At 35.6% G+C, this 23599-nt stretch overlaps 1 protein-coding gene across 1 annotated transcript; it reads left to right on the top strand.

The window, feature by feature from the left end:
• Positions 1-2516: 2516 nt before the first annotated feature.
• On the top strand, positions 2517-21791 carry LOC105283229 (serine/threonine-protein phosphatase 6 regulatory ankyrin repeat subunit B). Its single transcript, XM_026972323.1, has 8 exons — positions 2517-2533; positions 11613-11774; positions 11878-12245; positions 12762-13073; positions 14099-14497; positions 14549-17041; positions 17264-18537; positions 21330-21791. The coding sequence occupies exons 1-8, from the start codon at positions 2517-2519 to the stop codon at positions 21789-21791; spliced, it is 5487 nt and encodes a 1828-aa protein (XP_026828124.1).
• Positions 21792-23599: the final 1808 nt, after the last annotated feature.

Below are 23599 nucleotides of genomic sequence, written 5' to 3'. Positions count from 1 at the left end.
AACTATCCTTATCCCCTCCCTCCCTTCTCCATTTTCTTAACTCCCTTCTGACCCTCTCTTTCATCTTCCTACATTCCTCATCCCACCATCCTCTTCTTTCTCTTATATTCTGTTTCTTTTCTACCTCCTTCTTTTTGCCTCTTACCCCCTATTTCCGCCTCTCTTCTTCCCCCCTCATTACCTTCTCCTCACTTCCCTCCTCCCTCTGCTTCCCTCCCGCATCTTTCAATATTTCTTCTTCTTCATCCCAAAACCACCATTTACCTTCTATCCAAATCTTACCATATCCTAGTTTAACCTTCTTTCCCGTTCTTTCTTCTTCCCCTGCTATTTGTCGTAATTTCCATTTTATTTTTGTTGATTATTACTTGTTGGATCGGAGCGTATATTAAAGAAGCCACTGTTCTTTGTCACTGGTGTAGTTTATTAGTGCCACATAGCACAGTCAATGTTACAAAAATGCGGTTATATCGACGAAATACGCTCGGACGGCACTTTACGTCTGCCTACCCGAAGCACGCGTGTGATCACGATTTTGCAGACGGACCGTTCGGCTCGGCGACAATAGGCTGACTGCCCTGGTGTTATCGCGGGCGTGAAAGCTCGGCGCAAACATGAGTCTCTAGAACATTCGAGATGCGCGCGGGATACGAACCGATTCGTTATTCGCAAGAAAATCTCAACAATTTTCTTCTCATTAAGGGGATGCTGGAGCTGCTAGTGAACTTCTTCGCGATGGTGCTGCCATTTGCACAAATATTTGCTTTTTATAAAAATTTGGCAAGTTGTACGCACAAAATTGCACCCGTCCATCCTCGGGATAAAATAAAGGAATATAATGAAGCTTTTCGAAGTGACTTTAGAAGCGTAATAAAAAAGATATATTAATAATAGATCAAACTTTGATCTACTATTTGTCTCGATAACTTTGTCAATTCGCAGAAAGACGAACAAAGACTGTCTAAATTGCTCCGCTTCTTCTTTTCTATCAGAACAACATGTTTGTCTCATGATTTCGCTTGATGTTTACTTGTTAGATTTTGGAGTTCTATATCCTAATATATCGGTCGAAAACGTTAAATCCAGACAGTAGTGTCGTTCGAGTGGAGGAACAGACAAAGAATTCTAACATTCGAAACTTGAATCGAGGCGATATCATATCAATGACGAAAGCGATGAATAAATCTGTATATATATAAGCCAAATACCACTCACTCACTCATCAACGTGCAGCCCGAACCACTGCACCTATCGACTTGAAATTTTAAGGGTATATTCCTACTATCACGTAGGTGCTCACTAAGGGTGGGTTTTCCGAAATTCCATCCCTAACGGGTGAGAAGGGGTAAAATGTGTTTTTATTTAATTCTACACATAATATCGCGGGCGAAGCCCCCGCGTGACGGGGGATGCTAGTATTATATATTCTTTACTTACACACACACACACGCACACGCACACGCACATACGTACATACCTGTATACTGATACTGATAATTAATAATGCAAGAAACAATTATACCATACATTTAATACCCTCTAAAAAACCTTACAAAGGTAAAAGAATACGCCAAGTACATAAAAAAGCAAAACTAAATATGATCAAGCGGCTATTTCTCATGCGGCTATTTATTTTATTATGTACTTGGCGTCGCAACGCTACCGCGTCGCTTGATAAGAATATCATTTAGCGTGACGTATTTATTTATATAAAACCTCATTTCATTACAAAAAAAACAAGATTCGAACGAGCGACGTCCAGCGTATTAGTCCGGCACCTCCTTCGCCAGGCTACGCTCGCTACTTGCAACTCGTAAACTACTGCGCATTGGCAAGAGTTACATGACAGTTTGTTAGTGGGAGGGGTGTACAACAACCTATTAAAAGTTGAACGAAATCTAAGGGGTCACACCTTGGTCCTCCCCTTGTAAGACATTATCCACTTTAATTAATTTCTTCTATTATTAAGTTCCAGTTTGTAATAAAAGTGTAGTACATGTTCGGTTGTCTTTCCGTACATCCCGTCCCTCTCCCTGCTCCACGACTTTTAGTGTTGACTGTTACAATTGTTTCTGTTTCTATTTTTTGAAAAATAGGAACTTCAAATTATAATTACATAAAGGGGACCGCTATGTATTCCCATCTTGTAATATGTCATTCCTAACATCGTCATGAATCATATTAGTTTTTTTAGCAAAATACATAAACAATTTCTACCGCAATAAATTAAAATATCTTTTTAGAACACGCTTCGCCTATACTTTCCCTGCCAGCACTATACGTGATAAACACGTAAATATGACGTGCTAACTCGTCGCATGTTACGTTGCAGCGACGTGTGAACTAGTATTCGAAACGTAATTGCCACGTCGCTGGCACGTAACTAACAGTCAAATTTCTGGCGACAGAAACGTTGCAGAAACGTGTATTTGTGACTTTATGTGACATCTTGAGCACATATTTGCGACGTAAAAATTGTTGGTAATAGGTATAAGTTTAGTGAAAACGAAACTAGGATGTTTGAGCATGCGCAGTGAGTATGAGAATGCGTCTTCGCGCGCTTGCATGTTTTTTGTTTAACCGTTCGCTCGCTGCCTGCGTAATGCGTGCGTCTGAGAAGTTCAGTTATAATAAGCGTTTCTATAATAAAGTCTTATATATATTCACTTATATCCAGTAGTTTCCATCAAAAATGATCGACTGGTTTTGAGAAGTTACCCACACAGCACACGTACAGATATCCGAAAGACATCCATAAAGATGTCCTTCAAGGATATTGAATAAAAATACTGCCAGGAAAATCGTTTTGTAAATATCGCGTGAACTGATATCAGTGATGGGGCGCCGGAATCGGAAAGGAGAAACCGCTGTGCACGGCGTCGACTGTTTCAGTATCGGTGTTCAAAAGAAGAGACGAAGAAAAGAGTGCTGAATCGGTTTTCCGGATGGTTATTTATAAGGTGATAACGCAAATGTTTCTTGCGAGAACGTTACGCCTGGCCTGGCCATCTATCGGTCGCTTGGTGAATCAGAGGCGGGAAACGGGAAGGCGATTTCATTCTAAGTTAGAATGAAGAATAGCATATGGATGTATAAACATGTCATTTTGAGATAGTCCTACAATGTTCACAAATGTATATCCTATGTATAAGGTTCATGGATATCCCGACAAGAAATTGAATATATTATTCTACGCTACATCTTTGCGACGTAACAATTACGTGTCAAATTTAATTTCATGTTAAGAATAACATAAATTTATTTGCAATTTAGTTTTGAAGTATTAACCACAAAACCACAAAAAGTTTTCTGTCTGCCAACAGGCAGATAATTACATTATTTTGTACGTTACGTCGTAGCAACGTGCGAAAGACGTATTATATTTTTCTGTGACTTTGCGACCACAATAGAACGTCTCTTGCACGTATAGTGCTGGCAGGGTTACGTGTTAAAATTCGTAACTTTGACATTGAATCTCTCGATTTTGGTACCGGCATAGTCATTACAATTCAACAGGTGTATAGATACTATTTATAATAGCATATGGTCCAAATTTCAAGCAAATACATAGATTCGAAAATCGATTAGCCGATGAAGATCCTTAACTCTTAACTGGGCAAGGGGAGTCTTAGAGGCCCAGAGAACATTCTATGATAATTTCTTTTTGTTATTTTTAAATGTTCTGTGCATGTGGCATTAAGGGGATCCTAGAGAGTCGTCTGTATTACTGACGGAATGAGTGAGTTTTTGTAATTTCTTTAGATCTTTTCATTGGTTGTGCAGAATGAAAAATTATTTTGCTCGATATCAAGGAACTAATCTTGTGCTCTGTTTTACTTTTGGTTGCAATTTTAGAGATGCATATGCTCAAAATTTTTATTCGAATCAAACTTGTTTACTAGATTTCAGAAGTCTCTTTTAAAAGCTTCCTTATATTCTTTCTTTCTGTCTCTTTGTCAATAGCTACTTATTTTGTAGAACGTACAAATTGCACAACTTATAACCACCCATACAGCACAAAATATTCGGAGAATATTCTAACAACATGATTTCCATATATTCTGAGAATATTCGAAAAAAATATTCATAAACAGTTCCACGAATGTTCTAAATGCTATTGGTATGTTATTTGGTAAGTACTCAGAATATTCTAATGATATTTCAATGAATATTCTTATATTTTATTTCTTATAATATTTCCCACAATATTCCTAGAATATCCTATATATATAGAAACAGTCCATAAACATACGCAAAATGTTCATAGAATATGCTACAGAATATTTATAGAACATTCAGAAAATGTGAGTTTTTGTCTACTTCAAATATTCTATGGAAGGTTCACAGAAACTCTGAAGCATTATATGAGAATATTCTAAACATTCTCCGATATTATTCTATGAATGATTATAGAACGATCTTGTGCTGTATGGGCATATTATCATACGAGGCAAGCCACAAGTCGGTAACAAAACTGGAATTTTTCGAAATTTTTTTCCGTTTTTAAAATTAAGTCCAGGTCATTGACAAACATTTTTATGTGTATTGTAATGTAATTGTGAAAAAGGATTTGTTATTTGAAAGTTTTTTCCGTTTTTAACATAAAGTCCAGTCAATTACAACGCATTTCTGTGTGCATGGTAATTGTGGAAAAGGATTTGTTGTTCTATGCAGCCAAAACGAGAAAAAATTAAATAAAAGAGAAAAATATATAGGCTGCATTCGGTTTACACATCTTCGCGATAACATCGTCAGCTTCTACATTTTATACTGATCGTGAAAAAAGGAAGATTGATGCTGATAGCACGAAAGCGTCACATGAGTCACACTAACACTACATGAGCGACACACTCTTCTCATTTCCTGCTTCAGAAAATAATCTTTCCTCAATCAATTGTTACGTCCAGAAACTGCACAGTTCCTTGCTTCCAAGGAATTTAGCGATATTTTTTAATTGTTGGTCAATGAGGCGACGCGTCGAGGCGGTCGCGTGCGATCAATAGGGCCCCAATGAGGATTAGAAGAAACGGTGACACAGCTGTGTCGGATCCGAGGAAATATCCTCACAAGAACCGCGGGTTGTGACGCACGTGTCCGGGCAGGCGCGATATTAGATCCGGATATCGAAACCTTTGGTCTTACTGATCAATTTATAAGAAACAAGCAACAAATTCGGTCGCGCGTGACTGTAGGCCAGCGGTGTATCACTCTTCCTGGAAGAGAAAATGATACAGCTGTGCCGGATCATCCCCCGGGTAGATACCTCACAGGAACCGCGAGTCCGGCCACACACGTACCGGTGCTTCCGGCTTAAAAAGAAACCATCTGTGGACTGTTTATCGCCTCATAGACCAACCGATCATATTTGCAATTAAATTAACTAACGGCCCTCGAAAGGTGGTTTCCTGAAAACGCAGTTCCCGGAAAGGCTACCTCTTTTCCACGTCATCCCTATCGTATAAAAGGTGATGACCACTCCGGAGAGCAGCTTTTTCATTCTGTCCGTGTTCGCGAACGCAGCTCATCCATTTTTGTCCGTGACCGCGAACGTACCTTGTCAGCCTTCGCGAACGACACAATTTTTCTTCAATAGTTTTGTGAAGTCAAGTGCCGGGCCGTGAACACTAACTTTGGTGCGCGAGTTACAAATCACCCAAGCAACTCGACGTGCGTTTGACCGCTACACCATCCACCCGACGGCAGTTCATTGGCACAAACGGATTTTTTCAAGTTTCAGCATACACCTGCAAACAAGTGAGCGTTTTCCTTTAGCTGTCACTCCTTTTTTTTCTTTACTCTTTGTCTTCTCTTCCTTTTGTTTGTTCATCGACAATTTTCATTCACATTTCTCCTTCAGCTCTCTTCTACCTCTTTTCTATACATTTCTCCTGGACTCATCCGGTATCCCCCTTTAAGTGTTTTCCGGCAAACGATCACGCAGTCCGTCTCTCTCTGCGGGACGATCCAGCAGCGACCAAGCGTCGTTTCCTGGGGGCCATCCAATGACGGAGCCACCGCGTAAAAAGATCGCGACCGAAATCGATCCGCGGCCCCCCTCAGCGTGTTCGACCAGTTCATCGATCATAGTATTAGATTCTTTTCGGCCTCCTTCCCCTGCCCTTTCCGTTCAAACAGTATCTTCCACCTCGCATCGGGCATCCCCTGATTCTTCCGTTCAGATACTGAAACCCCTACCCCGAACATCTTCCCCGTTCTCTGTCTCTTCAAGCGTCTCTTCTTCCGCACCCTCCGTTTCTTCTTCGCGCTCCTCTTTGCGTTCTTCAACCCCTTCAAGTATCTCTCTCTCTTTATCTCCGCCTCCTTCTTCTCTTACACCCCCTTCGTGTTATTTCTCTATGTCCGAATCCTCTTCGCGAGCATCCATTCAAGTGTCACCTCCTAGCTCTCCCCGTTACTCTCCGTCTATTTCTCCAGCTCTCTCCTCCCTACGCTATTCGCCTGTGCAACCTGGCGATTTGGAGAATTTTGCAAATTCTCCTTCTCCTCCTCGTTCTCCGTCGCCCGTCAGGGATGACGACATAGTCGAAGAGTTCATCCAGCGTTCACTGGTGACTCTAGGAGAGCGATTCCTCCACATTTTCCCTCTAGTCACTCACCCTCTACCACCTAATGCCATTGTGATAGACCCAGACTTCTTTCCTATTCCCTCTCTCAGGGCCGCTCTTCGGCACACCGACCTAACCGTCGGGATCCCTCTGATTGTCAGAGGACACCTATATCCCATCCTGTTCCCCGCCTCTCTCCTCCGCCGGTATTTTTTAAGTAATGATTAGTGTTAATATAGAAATAGATCAGTCGCCGTAATTTTCATTTATATATTATTTTATTGGTTAAGTTGTTCTCCTTTAGTTTTTATGTTTTTTGAAATAGACTCAGTTTGGAAAATTGATCTAGGAAGTAAAGCGTTTAATTTCCGCTTATGTTTAGTTTTCAATTTGTAATTAATTATAATTTCCGAGTAAACTACATTTTCAATTTACACATTTTATAGACACAAAACAACACATACACTTTAAATTTATTTCAACCAAATATGTTCTAGACATACTTTGTTTTCTTTAGAATAAAATGTTTATTAGTTAACTAGTCACCGATGCATTATTCATTTTAATTCCCTTTATTCGTCTCCGCCTTCTCAGATCGTACGGGTCCTATCCCAGGTAAAAGGGATTCAGTTTCCCTGACCTAAAAAGGGACCAACGGACAGACCGTTCCAGGGCCTACGGTAAAATCGACCTCCGTGGTCGTTGACCTTTAAGCCGGAGCAAGTGGTCAGTCCGACTCGTGTTTTGGGGCCTGACCGCCACAAGATACGAGAGGTGTCCTGTTGCGCCCTTCCTTCGAGCTCACGGAGTTCTGGACGTAACACAATAATCTACCACGAATCGCTCTGCTTCTCTTGAAATTAACTCTGTATATGGATTTCGAAACTCAGTGCTGTCGAATGCTTTAAACGGGCCGAAACCATCACGAAAAATACACGGTCTCCTTTGTAATAATTTCAATAATATTTCATACATTCCGTACTTCGTCGATTGCACGTACGTATTTCATTTTTTTAATTACCGTTTTTGTTAACACTTCTATGGCGTTAAAATATGGACATATTAGCTTTGTATAAGGAGTGGTTCAAAATAGAAATTTTGATATTGAATTTAAACACGCATCACTATAGATTTTGTATAACAGAAGGCTGCTATTATTATAAAAGTTTACTAGATAAACTTTTGCGAATACGAGCGCTAATTTTATCGAAAGCGATACCACTTGTTACTTTTTACTTAAATAAAAAACTCATGTTCCATTAAGGTAGTATGGTCAAAAACTATGAGAGCACAGATCTTCTTTAAATTTTCAGCAAAACTAAATTAAATATTAATACGTATGTGTGTTAAATATGGATTCGATTTACCGTATAGTTTCCGAGATATGACTGCTTAAAGTTTACTTTTTTCTCGATATTTAACATGGCGGTTATGGAAATTGACGTACAAAAACCCCCAGATAAACTCCCAGATAGCACAAAAATACCAGAAATCTTCTAAGAACGTCCTACGAACGTTTGAACATTCTTTGAACGTTCTTAGATATTGTCTCTGGAACTTTTGTGTTATCTGGGCTAATACTTAAACGCACTGCAAATGACCTACAATAAGGATTAATACGAAAATTTGAGCAACATTAATTGAATACTTACAGAAGTACATACTTCAATCTCAGCGAAATTGACCGTACGGTATTAGAGTATGATTAATCAGAAGAAATAGGTTTGGCTTTAGCTTTGTCGTTCGCGATCATGCTTTGTGGATGTGGCAACGTTACATTCCAAGGAGCGTAGCGTGTCGCGTAGCGTCAAACATATTACGTATTTTACATATAAGCAAATACATTTAGTATTCCTTCAATATTACTTTTATAATAAAACTTGTAATTATTAACTCTTATTAACCTTTGTTTGTATTCAGTTCAGCTGTATGCGACGTTGCCACGATTTACGCATCTACAGTACTGCGACTGCTACGTACTTCAGCATACTGTTTCTTTTTCTATCATTTTATTTATTTTATCGATTTTTAACATTCTGAGAAAACTAATAATGTTTAAAAATCTGTTTTTTATTTTTACTTAAAAAAATTCATCGTGTATTGAACATTTTATTTTAAATCTAATTTTGACTACCGCAGTTGGGAAACAACCATCTTAAAGGAAGAGTAACCATTAAAAGCAAAACAAGAGAAAGTTGGACATGGACATCGGCAATTAAAGCGAGGATGAAGAAACTAAAAAAAACCATCCAAGGACATTTGTAATTACAGGTATTGTATGTAGGGTAAGATTGCCACCATTGGAACCCCTTTTTGTGAAGGTCTACTAATTTGAAATTATAAGTAATAAAGTGAAACTAAGAATGTGATTTGAAGTGACATTTATTAAGCTTTAAAATCAACAAGTCTCAGCATCTATCAATCAACATTTAAAAAAGGAAATAAAAAATATAAAAAGATTTAAAAAATATAAAAAGATTAAAAGTTTCCATGATTGGACCTTTGGCACCTTCTTTGGTCCACTTGGTTTCATTCATTGGACCATCGGTCCAATAAAAGAAACTAAGGCAAAAAAAATAAGAAAAACAAAATATCAAAATAATCTAGTATAGATATTTATTAATCAGTCACAGATACCTTAGAGGTACGTTTCTAACCTACATTGTTTATAAAATATTACGCTAAAATTATAGAAAAAAGAGATATTTTAAGAGATCAACTGTTACAAAGGAACAACTTCAATCAAAATCAATCAACAACTGATAGTTATTATTAGGTTGTTCATTAAGTTCTGCGGTTTTTTTGCTCTAAATTAAAACATAAATCTATTGTACTTACACATTTATTCAATCTAGAATGTATTGTCCATCTTGATCGACCACCTTCTGCCAACGTTCTGGAAGAGACATAATGCCGCGTTTGTAGAAGTCGCGCGACTTCTGCGCGAAAAAGTCCTCCAAGTACGTTTGAATATCGTCCACTGAATTAAAGCGCTGCCCGTCGAGATTGTTTTGGAGTGACCGGAACAGATGGTAATCCGACGGCGCAAGGTCTGGGGAGTACGGTGGGTGCTGCATGACTTCCCAGCCAAAGCACTTAAACTTCTTCTTGGTCACCAAAGCAGTGTGTGGTTTGACGTTGTCATGGTGGAAGACAACGCCCTTCCTGTTCGCCAATTCCGGCCGCTTCTCCGCCACTGCCTGCTTCAATTTTTCTAACTGAGCGCAATACTTCTCGGCGTCGATGGTCTGACCGCGCGGAAACAGCTCGAAGTACAGGACGCCTCGCCAATCCCACCACACACTCAGCATCACTTTCTTCGGATGCAAATCCGCTTTGGCAACCGATTGTGACGACTCACCCGGACCGCACCATGACCGCTTGCGTCGAATGTTGTTATATATCACCCATTTTTCATCTCCCGTGACCACCCGTTTGAGAAAGGCCTCCAGCGAGTTCCATTTCAGCAGGGATTCACAGATCATGACGCGGTCCAAAATGTTCTTTTCGGTGAGCTCGTGAGGGACCCAAACATCTGCTTTTTTCGACATCCCAAGCCGTTTTAATCGCTGCGCAACCGTTGTATGGGCGATGTCGAAGCGCTCCGCGATCTCCCGCGTCGTTAGGTGTCGGTCTGCTTTGATTGCGGCCACGATTTGGTCGTCGTCAGTGGTGGATGGACGACCGGAGCGAGCAGCATCGGAGACGTTCACATCTCCGGAACGAAAGCGCGCAAACCAACGCTGACAAGTGTCAGCGCTTATGGCCGAGTCCCCGTACACGCCACATATCTCACGTTGTGCGTCTGTCGCTTTTACTCCTTTGCGGAAGAAAAATAGCAAAATGTGCCGAAAATGCACCTTTTGATCCTCCATTTTCAATGAATAGCGCGTACACACAACACGTCAAAACACAACAAAGACTCTGGCGAAATGTCAAGCATTGTCTAACCTGTCACGGAGTATGCGGCAATCCGCGGTTCAGGCGATGCATGCTATCTTTTTCAATGGACAAACGCTATCTATCGAGAAAACCGCAGAACTTAATGAACAACCTAATATATTAATATACGTAATTTAAAAATTCAAACTAACAAAAAAAATTCTTTTTAAACATAAATCTTTTTAAACATAACACAAATAAATCTTTGTCAATTTTAAAACGACAATGAAAGGTAGAATTATGTAACTTTATATTACTTTTTGCAGGCTGGGCAAAAGTATATTTTTTTACCTTTGCTCACACAAGCACACTCTAGTAATCGTCGCTTAATGTTGTTTTCGGTACAGAATATATTCTGTTGGCTGCATTTAAACCGATCTCTTTTTTCCGCAAAGCTTCTATGGCAAGCTTCATACTAATTTCGTTCCATGTGTAGTACTTACTACGCTCTTTTCGTACTCGATGTGACTCTATTTCATTTTGAGACGACTATGCCATTCTAAATAAAGAATAAAAAAACAAAGTCACTTAGTAGCCTTCATTGGACCGGTCCAATCATAGTAACCACTAGGTGGTTCAATCATAGCAATTAGGTATAAATTTTACGATGACAATTTTTTATTTTGAAGTTAGATCTGAACATTTAACTAAACGATGTAATAACACCTCAAATCAATATACTTTCATGAGGGAATATTAAAAATAAGATAAAATCACGATTAGTAGATATACCTGAGTGGTTATTTCAAACGTTTTATTTTTTTTTGGTACTTAAACCCTACTGCCGCGTGTCACTCTGCAGTAGCGGCCGCAATAGAATTGAGCGTGAGGAGGATAGCGGGGGGGGGGGGGGGAAGAGTGCACGTGCGTTCTATCTCTTTCTTTTGCCGACAGTTGTTTTAGTTTTCGAAATACCTTAGTGGTTCAATGAAAGCAACGGTCCAATGGTGGCAACCTTACCCTACAATGGAGCATGTAATAGTAATACCACCAATTATTTGCAATTTATATTTGCAATGAAAATATTTGTAAGATTTTTATTTTCTATAAGTTCTTTTATAGTTGATGAAATTATTTTAATAGGCAAAAATGTTATATTTTCAGCATTTTAGAGGAAGAGGGTGGAGACACTGCTGATTCCTTGGATATTAAACCACCACAAGCGATTGTTCGACATCATAAATCAAGCTCATCTCATCAAGGAGAGGAACATAGTGATAGAAGAAGTCACAGGGATGATAGATGTAGTGACGCGACCTTAGAGGGGTTTGTGCATATATCTCAGCTACAGACTAGTTCTTTTCAAGAAAACGAACAGTTTTTATCGCGTCTATACACATCAAAACAAGAGTTTTTAAAAAGAATATAGACGGCTCTATCTTGGAACAGGAAAAGCCGAAGAGCTTTATCTCCTGATTTTAACAAAACTGAAAAAGGCCATATCAGAGGGTAATATTAATACTTTCAAACAATTAAGCAATTTAATTGATTATACAAAAGATGCAGAAGACCAAATAGTTTTGAGAAATTATTATGCTCATGCTAATAATCCTATTAAAAATACTAATATAGTCATCTTAGCTTGTAAACACAACAAACTAGAACTTCTAGAGTGTCTATTTGACAGTGATAATAGAGTCTTAAATAATTTATCTATTAATATCACAAGAACTAATATATTACCAGATGACAGAGATGAAGAATGTCATAATGCGTTTTATTATGCTATACGTTCAGGTAACGTTGAGCTTCTTAATACCCTAATCAGTAAATGGCCGGGTAATTATTTTGCTGTTCATTTGGGAGAGTTGGATACAATTCTTTCAAAAACTTATGAAGAATTGAAATTGAAGAATGTGTTCTTGTCAGACAAAATGGAAATTGTTGTTGAAAATAAGTTAATAGATCTCCGTTTCTTCTCTAACGCCTCAAGACGGGACCAAAGATTCAGGACTGATCTTAATAATATCAGAGAACGAATTGAATTAGTGCTTCAAAACATTAGCTTACTAAAGAGAGATTACTTAAACACGGAAGTAGATGAAAGGTTTTTATTTGTAGCAAAGTTTATTGCACAAAATATTTATATATTGAAACGGCAGTTAAAATCAACTTATGATAGATTACCTTGGGAAGAAATAGAATTCTGTTTAGTCAGTTTTGTTTCTTCTTACATAAAACAAGAGATCAATCTATTTTATCGTTCTACATTGAATAAAAGCAGAATATTAACTCATTTAGAAAATTTTGCAGAAAAACTTAAAAACGAAAAAGATATTATGGAAGATATAAACATTAACAACGATTCTGTTCATCGAAAGTTAACACGTGAGAAAGTTATTGCACAGATTATTAGCAATTCCCCTCAATTTGAAGAGTTGTATAATGATTATCAACGAATTAGGGATATTCAGTCTTTAAAGAAAATAAATGATTATATAAAATTGGCACTATTAGCTGATTCTAAAGAAAAGAAAGGCCAGTTAACTATTACAAGGACTTTACAAGTTATTGGTGAGCATTTTAAAAACACCTTAGAGTCTCCTAAGTTATCTACTACTACAAGTGAGCTTTTGCTGCTATCATTACCGAAAAATACAAGAAAAATAATTATAGATTTACGTAATTCGTTATCACATGCTGAGTCACTCTTTAATAGAACAAAGATTGAGAATAATAAAGATGTTAATTTTCTTATTGGTGTTCAAAATGATATTAAGAAAGTTAGTGATATAATTACTAATATTTTTTACAATAACAAAATCAAAGTAATTACACTGCTTTTAAAAAATATTATCAGTAGTGACAATTTTGATGAAATAAAAGAGCTTGTAGAAATGCTTCGTACTATAGAATTGGATGAAATAATTTCCAAAGATTTTAAAATGATAGAACGCGAGAAGCTTGAAAATCTTATTCAAGAATTAAGCGATAATATAACTGATAAGACATATTATGAACAGGAGTTGTTCAATAAAATTAATAATATAATCAATTCAGCAGATATCCGACCAGATAATCTGATGATACAGTACATTATAGGATTTCATTCATTAAAGCATTTACCTATTGTCTTGAGTGAAAGAGTGATTAACCATAATACTGTTAAAAACCTAAAATTTCATAATATAATATTAAAGCAAATAGCTCTAAAAATAGATTCTAATAATCTCAAAGATATTGTTGTGTTGATACTGAAAATTGTTAATAGTGTTGAGTCGAGAATACAATGTGACAACCTTGATAATCTGTACAGATTAATCTATGAAATTGTTTTTATTATTGAATTTTTAATAGACGACATCGAATGGATAAAAAAATTAGGAAGCGATATGAAAAAAAACGTTCTTATAAACAAGAAAAAACTTACGATACAGAAAAAACATATGATAACCAACTTGCACTAAAACTATCTGAATTGAAAAATATTTTAAGCGATAACATATTAAGTGGCCAATTTACTGAAACATTCTCTTGTTATAAGAACGATAAAAAATTACAAGCAGTAGTAGAAATGCTTGTTTTGGATATAATGTCAATTTTGGATTCGAAGAATTTTGCCCTACTAGAAAATAATCTACTATTTTTAGATGAAAATACTCCTTTATTAAATGGAAGATGTTTACGTAATCATTTAGCACATGATAATGCATTAGTTGATATATTATTATCTGATCCTTCAACAACAGTTATTTTAAACGCTAAAAAACTTATTGAAATTAAAGAAAATATAATGGGAAGTAACAAAAAAATTGGCAAATTGGTGAGTGATGATTCTTCCAAATTGAGAGAGAAATACTATCAAGGCTTAGTTACCATTACTAATCAGCAAAGACTATTCGATGCTTTGCAAGAAGGAAATTGCGAAAGCTTAAAAGATTGCCTCAGAAAAGGAGCAGATATCAATGCTAGAAGTAGTATTCACTTATGGACCACATTGCATTTTGCTGCTAAGGGATCTAGTCTTAAAGTTACAAAATTCATCCTTGGTTAAAATTTGCTTAATGTTAATGATATTAAGAATATTAAGGATATTAAAGGCCAAAGTCCACTGCACGTTGCTGCTGCACATGGAAGGACAGATATTGTGGACTTCTTCGTAAAAGAAGCAGGTTTGTATGTTGATGATATAGATAATAGTGGCAAAACACCACTACAACTTGCAGCTCGAAATGGTCACAAGGATACTGTCAAGGTTCTATTAGAAAATAAAACTAATACTGTTACCCAAGATGTAATCGGTTTTTCATCTTTACATTATGCAATAAGAAACAATCATATTGACGTTGCTAAGATTATACTAGCAAAAGATAAAAATGTTGACATTAATGAGTTTCGTGGAGGATTTACTCCATTGCATGTAACTGCAGAAATGGGTCACTTGGAGTTAGTTAATTTTTTACTTGAACATGAGGCAAATTTTAACGCTAGATGTGATAGAAAGTGGACACCATTACATGTGGCAGCGCTCAACGGCCATCTGGAAATAATGGAGGCTTTAATTCTGAAGGGAGCTGATGTTAACGCTAGAGTTATCAATGATGTAACGCCATTACATTTTGCAGTAGAAAGCGGTCATGAGAAGATAGCTAGAACTCTATTGGAACATGGAGCTGATGTTAATGCTATTGACGAAATCTATAAGAATGCAGCTTTACACTATGCGGCAAGAGATGGGCACGAGGGAATCGTTAAGACTTTACTGGAATATAAAGCTGACCCTAATATTAAAACTTTTGAAGGTGCAACTCCACTACATTTAGCAGTACAGAAGGGAATCGTTAAGACTTTACTGGAATATAAAGCTGACCCTAATATTAACACTTTTGAAGGTGCAACTCCACTACATTTAGCAGTACAAAAGGGCCGTTTGGGAATAGTGACTATTCTCCTCGAACAGAGTGTTAACATTCACGCTAAAGATAAAAATAATAATACACCATTACACTGTGCAGTTAATAGTGGTCACGAGACAGTTGTTGAACTTTTATTGGAAAAGGGAGCAGAAGTAAATGCTAAAACGAATAGTAATGTAACACCACTACATATAGCGACTAGAAAAGGGTATCAAAATATTACTGATCTTCTGATAAAGCCCGAATATAAAGCCCGAATTAATGCTCAAGACAAATATGGTAATACACCCCTACATACAGCTGCGTTGAATGGTAGCATAGATGTTATTACACTTCTAATAAAAAAGAAAGCTAAAGTAAATGCTAGAAGGAATGACGGCATTACACCATTGCATGTAGCTACTCTAAATAATCATATAGATGCTATTACTTTTTTAATAGACAATGGTGCCGAAGTCAGTGCTATTGCAAAAGATGGTACTACACCATTACATTTAGCTGTCCAAGAAGGCAACATAAATGTTGTTGAACTCCTATTCATAAATAAAGCCAAAGTCAATATACACAGTACTGCAGGCAGAACACCATTACATATTGCTGTGGAAGTAGGTCATAAAGAAATCGTTAAGAGTTTGATAGAACACGGGGCTGATACTAACATCGGGGCTAATATTAACAACCACCATGGGACACCATTAAATTCTGCAGTTGTACAAAATAAGAAGGAAATCGTAGAACTTCTTCTAGCAAATCAAGCTGACACAAAAGATAGTAAAAAGATAGTAAAAGATAGTAAACCTTTATTGCAAGCAGCGCTTTTTGGCCATAAAGATATTGTAGAAATTTTGTTAAAATATGAAGCTACCATTGACATAAAAGATTCTGAAGGCTGTACTCCATTACATCTAGCTGCCATAAGAGGTCATAAGGAAGTTGTTGAGATTTTAATAGCACGTGGAGCTGATGTCAGCATTCAATCTAACAAAGAAACAACACCATTACATGCAGCAGCCATAAATGGGCACAGTGATGTTGTAAAAGTCTTATTAAATAGTAAAGTAGATATTCATATTAAAGATAATCAGAGTAGAACATCGTTAGAATTGGCAGTGGCACATGGTCATTTAGAAGTGGTTAAAACATTACTTCAGTACCAGAAAGGAGATATAAATACTAACAATAAGAGTATCGACAATTGGACAATATTGCACATTGCTTCACAAGAAAGTAATCTGGAAATGGTGAAGTACTTAGTAGATAATGGATCTGACATAAATGCTAAAAATGCCTCTGGCTCAAAGCCCATGCACATTGCAGCTAGAGAAGGTCATAAAGATACTGTAGAGTTTTTCCTAGGTAAGGGATTAAATATTAACGATCCTGGTGCAGTTAATCAGACATTATTGCACTATGCTGCAATGAAGGGTCATTTAGCAGTTGTGGAGTACTTAATAGCGCAAGGTGCTGATGTTAATGCTCAAGATACCAATGGCATAAGTCCTATGCATATTGCTGCTAGTTTTGGCTATAAAAATGTAATTGAAGTTTTACTAAAAAATGGAGCAGTTTATAATCTTGTTGACAAGTCTCATAAAGAACCATTAGTAATGTCTCGTGACGAAAACGTTATCAATTTATTAGCATCAATTAAAAACTTATTTGAGGCTATAAAACAAAATTAATTGTCAGAAGTTGAGAGTTACACTAAAATGGGAGCGTTTGTTAATGCCAAAGATGTTTATGGTGCAACACCACTACATTATGCTGCGAAGTTCTCTCACTTAAAAGTTGTGAAAGCCTTATTATCTAATGGTGCAGTGTATAATGCAGTCTCTAATGATAATAAAACGCCATTCAATTTTACTGTAGATAAAGATATAATTAATTAATTTCAATTAGTGAGTGACTCATTTAAAAACATTGAAAATGGCAAATCTGAAGTTATTAATGATCTTAATAGAATAAAAGATGTTGATACAATAAAAGCAATCATGGGTGCCCGTAATGAAGGAAACAAAACGCTAGTAGTAGTTGCAGTACATAGTAACTTTTCACAGGTCGAACAATTGAAAGAGATATCACAGGGTGACGTATCCTTTCAGATTGCTAAGGCCGTAGCGCTTTCGAATCAGAGGAAGTATCAAGAAGCCTTAAATATTTTTAACAGTGCATTTGAAAAGAGGAAAGAAATATTAGGACCAGATAATCCAGGCACTTTAGATATTCAAGCATATATAGCTAATATATTATATGTACAAGAATGTTTCCAAGAAGCTTTGAATACACTTGAGGAAATTTTTCTGAAACGAAAAGAAGTGCTGGGTTTAAATGACAAGGACACTTTAAATACAAGAAGTACAATTGCTCTAATGCTGCATGGACTAGGAAAAAATGAGGAAGCGTACAATATCTATCAAGAAGTCTATCAGAAGCAAACCGAGATATTAGGATCAAATCACTCAGATACTTTAGAGACGCAGTTTCATATGGCACTAGTATTGGATGCACTAGGAAAATACGAAAAAGCCTTAAATATGAGTAGGATAGTTTTTGAAAAAAGAAAAAATATGTCAGGTGCGGAAAACGTAAATGCTGTGTGTGCTCAAAATAATATAGCGATGGTATTGTCTAATCAGGGTAAATACGCAAAGGCATTGGAAATTTATAAAGAAGTTTTCGAAAAGAAGAAGGTGATTTTTGGTATTAATCATCCTGACACCGTGAAAACATTATATAACATTGCCGAAGTATTATTCAGTCAAAAAAAATATCATGAAGCCTTGAAAGCTCACCAAGAGGTTTTAAATATTCAAAAAAACGTTTTGGGACCAAATCATTTCGATACCTTAAATACTCAATATGGGATGGCAAATGTATTTTTCGCTCAAGCCAAATGGATTAGTGCACTGAAAGCCTACAAAACATGTTTTGATCAAATGAAAGCTGTTTTTGGACCAAATCATCCTAATGTTTTGGATATTTTGCACAAGATAGGAACGATTAATTTGACATTTTACCTTGAGGGCAGAAAATCAGATATTCTCCAAGATCTACAAAAAGACATTAATATTGTTGCTAGTAATGATGATATACAAAATGTCCAACGTCTATTAAAAGATGGACCTAATCCTAATGAAAAAGACATTGATGGAAGAATATCGCCACTGTACGCTGTTAACAATAGATATATCAACAATATACAATATACAATATACAATATACAATAGATATGTATACATAGGTCTAAACTTCGTATTAAACGCCGGAGCTAAGGCTATTTAAATTACTAATAAAGGTAATACACTATTACACATAGCTACTTCTAAAGGTTACAAAGAAATTGTCGAAGTTTTGTTACAACATGTGAGTCGTGACAAATTAAATGACTTTACCCATACATCACGGCGAGATTACAGCAACATTTTTCGGCAAGATTGCAACATTGCAGAACCATTGCGAAATGTTGTTGCAAGAGTACTGCAAGATTGTAGCAACGGTAAAATGTCCGCTTTCAGAAATATTGCTACAAAACGTTGTAGTAATATTGCAGTAAAATATACATGCAAATTACTGTGGAAATGTGCCAATATATGGTTGAGCTGGATCTTTTGTGCCTAATAATATATTTCGCGTTAATGTATGTATATTTTTCGCTTAACAAACTATGCAATCACGTAATTAAATTTAATTATGTGATTTCTTCTAGCTTCAACTTGAGACTGCGTTTCAAGACAGATAGTAAACGGTCTTAAAACGCAGTCTCAAGTTGAATCGTAGTTTAAGCGAAGTCTAAGCGAAGACTATACATAAATTCATGTAAAAAATATTATTAGGCACAAAAGATCCAGTCCAACGATATATTGGCACATTTACTTGATTGTTATAATAATCATGACTAACATTAATATAAATACACACATTATTTTACGTTATTTTAGATTATACACAAGTTGGCATAATAGCTTTAACACGAAGTAAAACCATTCTAGAACACATGGATCTTTTATGAAAAGTTTAAAAACCACTTAATGTATTAAGATTAACATGCCAACTTGTATGTACAATAACGCATAAGTTTATTTTATTTTAATCTTAGGGTGTGGAGGTAATAGAAAAATTTATATACATACAGTGACCGGCATAATAAAGTGACCATCCTAACATGTCTATAGAAATTTCCTGAAAACTAATGTTTTTAATGGAAAATTATGGAACTATTGAGCTTTTTTAAAAGGTTATTATCACACTAAAGATTTGTGAAAAGAATCGAGACAGAATTTGGCTGTAACAAAAACTTAAAACTTTATTCTACCAAAACAAGCATTTTCATGTATGACAAAAAAAAGTGACCATTTTATAGATCTTAATATATATTTAAAAAAAAAACAAAATTAGTATTTGGTATGGCCTCCTTTGGCTTTAATAACTACCGTCAACCGTCTGGGCATACTTTCGGCCAGATTATGCAGATAATTGGGATCAAGATTTTGCCACGTTCGTTGCAGCGCATCGAAGTAATTATTTTGATTTGTAACTTCGATTTTGCCCACTTTTTCATCCAAAATCGACCATAAATTTTCTATCGGATTCAAGTCTGGGGATTGCGGAGGCCAATCAAGTACTTTTATTTGGTTGGATTTTAAAAACGTCTTCGTTTTTTTGGCGGTATGCTTGGGATGGTTGTCTTCTTGTGAAATAAAATTGTCTTCCAAGCCTAATTGGATCAACGACACTTCTAAATTCTCACGTAAAATATCAATGTAAACATCAGCAGTCATGATGCCATTGATTTTTACTAGTTGACCCACTCCTTCCCAAGAAAAACAGCCCCAGACCATGATGTTACCTCCGCCGTGTTTCACTGTTTTCTGAAGGTGACGATCTTCAAGCTCCTCACCTCTTTTCCGCCACACACGAAGTCGTCGTTTGCATCCAAGAAGCTCGAACTTACTTTCGTCTGTCCACAGAACTCGTTTCCAGAAGTCCATGGGTTGATTTGAATATTTTATTGCAAATTCAAGTCGCTTCTTTTTATTCTTTTTATTAATTAACGGACGCTTACGTGCAAAACGGCTGTGTAAATCTGCTTCCCGCAATCTTCTGCGCACTGTTCGGTCAGAAATAGTTAGGTTAAATGATTCACGAAGATTCCTGACAGTTGTTTTCGGATCTTTCTTCACCATTCGTATGATATTTGCATCATCACGCCAAGTTGCACTTCGCGTTCTTCCTCTTCCAGGTTGATCGGCTACTGTTCCAGTGGTTAAAACTTTTTGATAAAGTTTCTGGACAGCGCTTTTACTGACTTCATATTTTTCAGCGATCTTTTGCTGCGAAACACCGCGTTTACAATTATTAATAATCAAGTTTCGAACTGAATAAGAAATTTGTCGATCAGTCATATTCACTGTCTTTCTATAGACTGCGTTGTTTTTAAAAACAAGTAAACAAGGAACTGCTAGTCACATGTCGCTACAAAAACATCCTTGGTTAACATTTGAGACGTGATACGCACCGGAACTCAACGAAGACCTACAAATTCTAAGGCGGTCACTTTTATTTGTCATGCATGAAAATGCTTGTTTTAGTAAAATAATGTTATAAATCTTTGTTACAGCAAACTTTCTCTCTTGATTCTTTTTACAAATCATTAGTGTGATAGTAAACTTTCAAAAAAGCTCAATAGTACCATACTTTTCTATTAAAAATATTAATTTTCAGGAAATTTCTATAGACATACGAGATGGCCACTTTATTATGCCGGTCACTGTATATAATTAATATAAAAATGCTTTCAATCCTATGTGTATTAAAATTATTATAATAATAAACATTTTTGAATACTTACTCTAATTGTAAGTGACACACAAACACACAATAAAAGTACATGTTATTTTCACAATATTTTACAATGTTGCTGCAACGTGTTTAAACTATATTGCAAATTCATGACTATACAATATTTCTGCAACATTGCACTGCAATGTGCAATATTGCAATATTGCAGCAATGTTGCTGCAAACTTTTGTGCTGTATGGATAGTAATGCTAAATCCGCTGCTAGCGGCAGTACGTCACTTCACGTTGCAGCCAGTAATGGTTACTTAGAGATTGTCAAATCTTTAATGAAGCATGGTGCAATCTATAACATTAAGAATAAGGAAGGTAAGATACCTCTTGATCTTTCCAAAAACCAGAGTGTTATTGATTTACTGCAACTGGTTGAAGAATTATTTGAAGACGCAAAAAAAGGTAATATTGAAATTATTAGCAAGTTAAAAGCAGTAAACGCAGATGAGTTTGTAGCTGCAATGTATGCTCGTAATGATCAACGAAATACGCTGTTACAAGTTACTATATCTAATAAACATATGAATATTACGGGTGAAATATTAAAAATGCTAAAAATGTCAAATCAAAATTTATAAAATATTAATATAGAAGACGGAGTCAAATATTTAAAACTTTAAACAACGTGGAAGTATATTTATATAGAGCCTAAGTTAATGCCAACGATATATATAAATAGACCAAGCATTCCCTCAAAAACGTGAAAGCGGAAGTTGGCAGCGAGACTGAAGGACAGAGCTACTTTGCGTCTACTGCTCTCTCACTTCGATGTACGATGTAGAGTGAGAGAGCAGTAGACGCAAAGTAGCTCTGTCCTTCAGTCTCGCTGCCAACTTCCGGTGAGGGTCTGCTATAGAGAGAATGCTTGGTGTATTTATATATGTCGTTGGTTAATACCATATTTATACATTAATATTAACAGTAACTATGAATTAACTAGAAAAATAGTATCAACTTCTCTTTTTGTATAAGTGTCCAATATGTTAACCTAAAACTGAATCACTTCTTAAAACATTTCAGTACATATCACTTACTCTGAAATTCTTATTATGTTTCCTTCTTCATATGTTTGTGGAAAGGTCTAGGCATCTAGATAGGAGCTAGATTCTAATGATAATTTATTAGCAATATGACTAATTGTAAGGTTGTTATGTACGACTTGGACTGATTGAGTGATTGGAAAATAAAATTCAAAGTGTGCGTAAGGTAAGTGACTCAGTAATCGTCATGTTTACGTATTAACAACGTATTTTAAAGTTTTCTGTCAATCGTGCGGCTCACTGATATTTTAGTATTTTTGAGCTTCAAGTTATAAAGGCAGATCTCAGTTTTACGTACAACATCGCAAATTATTGCGGTATGGCGATGACTCGTACATTTGCGCTTTCTAACCTTTACGAAGAATTTTCTCGAGAAAGGCAAGAGGTACGAGAATTTTACAGAGACGTTCTTATTCGTAACAAAAAACTGATTTAGAATAACTTAACATAACAGTCATTCACTTCTCAATCTGAGCGATATAAATTTGTAAAGTCCAGCGTTTTGCTTAACGTGACGATTACTGGGTCACTTACCTTATGTATAAGTTAACTTTTAGTATTTGGACTATCTGTAAAAAATTGGATTTTTATATCTACTTTTATATAGCTATTTTTATAGTTGTTAGTTTTATATAATATTTATGAAAGTTTGAATTTCATGTATTTGACCTACGTTATCTTTATGTATTATTACTGACAATTTATTTTTGGAAGACAAATAGAATTTTTTTATTTTCTTACAAACAAATCAAATAAAAATGTTGAATGTTTAATTAGGATTATATGAATTATAATTTATTAATCTGTGATTTTTTATGAAATAAAAAAAGATATACTTAAATGTAAATTTATATTAATTAGTTAATGTTTAATTAAAATACATACAAATTGCCGATTATTCCTATAAAATAAATTGTCTGTATGGTTATAATAATAAATATTATATAAGCATTGACAGTTGTAACGAAGTAAATATATTAAAAAATGTATTTAGATAAATTTTTATTTTAGTTTTATTAATTTAAAATATTTTATTTATATTCAAAGGATCATTATTGATAAAGTATAATTGTATGTTTATTATATTTTTTAAATGTTTTTATATGCGTAATTAAGGTAATATACAATTTAAAGTGTTTTAGCGATGTAAATTATTTTTAATTATATATTTATAATAATATAAATAATTTTAATAAATAGTGAAAAACAATTTACTTATTGTACCTTTTTTATCTTGTAAAATTTAATTTTTAGTGTCAAATAAATCTCAAAATTCGAGTTGCTAACCCAAGTAGAACAGAATGTCATGATATCACTTTGATATCTTTTTGACGTCATATTGACGT

The sequence above is a fragment of the Ooceraea biroi genome, chromosome 9 (genome assembly GCF_003672135.1).
Source record: "Ooceraea biroi isolate clonal line C1 chromosome 9, Obir_v5.4, whole genome shotgun sequence".
NCBI lineage: Eukaryota > Metazoa > Arthropoda > Insecta > Hymenoptera > Formicidae > Ooceraea > Ooceraea biroi.
The sequence above is the reverse complement of the archived record's forward strand: the minus strand, read 5'-3'. Positions and strand labels throughout refer to the sequence as shown.

Coding starts and splice junctions, on each gene's coding strand:
- LOC105283229 (XM_026972323.1), top strand. Junction 13,074..14,098: donor TAAGTTATCTACTACTACAA/GTGAGCTTTTGC, acceptor TACTATTTTTAG/ATGAAAATACTCCTTTATTA. Junction 18,538..21,329: donor GAATATCGCCACTGTACGCT/GTTAACAATAGA, acceptor TATACAATATTT/CTGCAACATTGCACTGCAAT.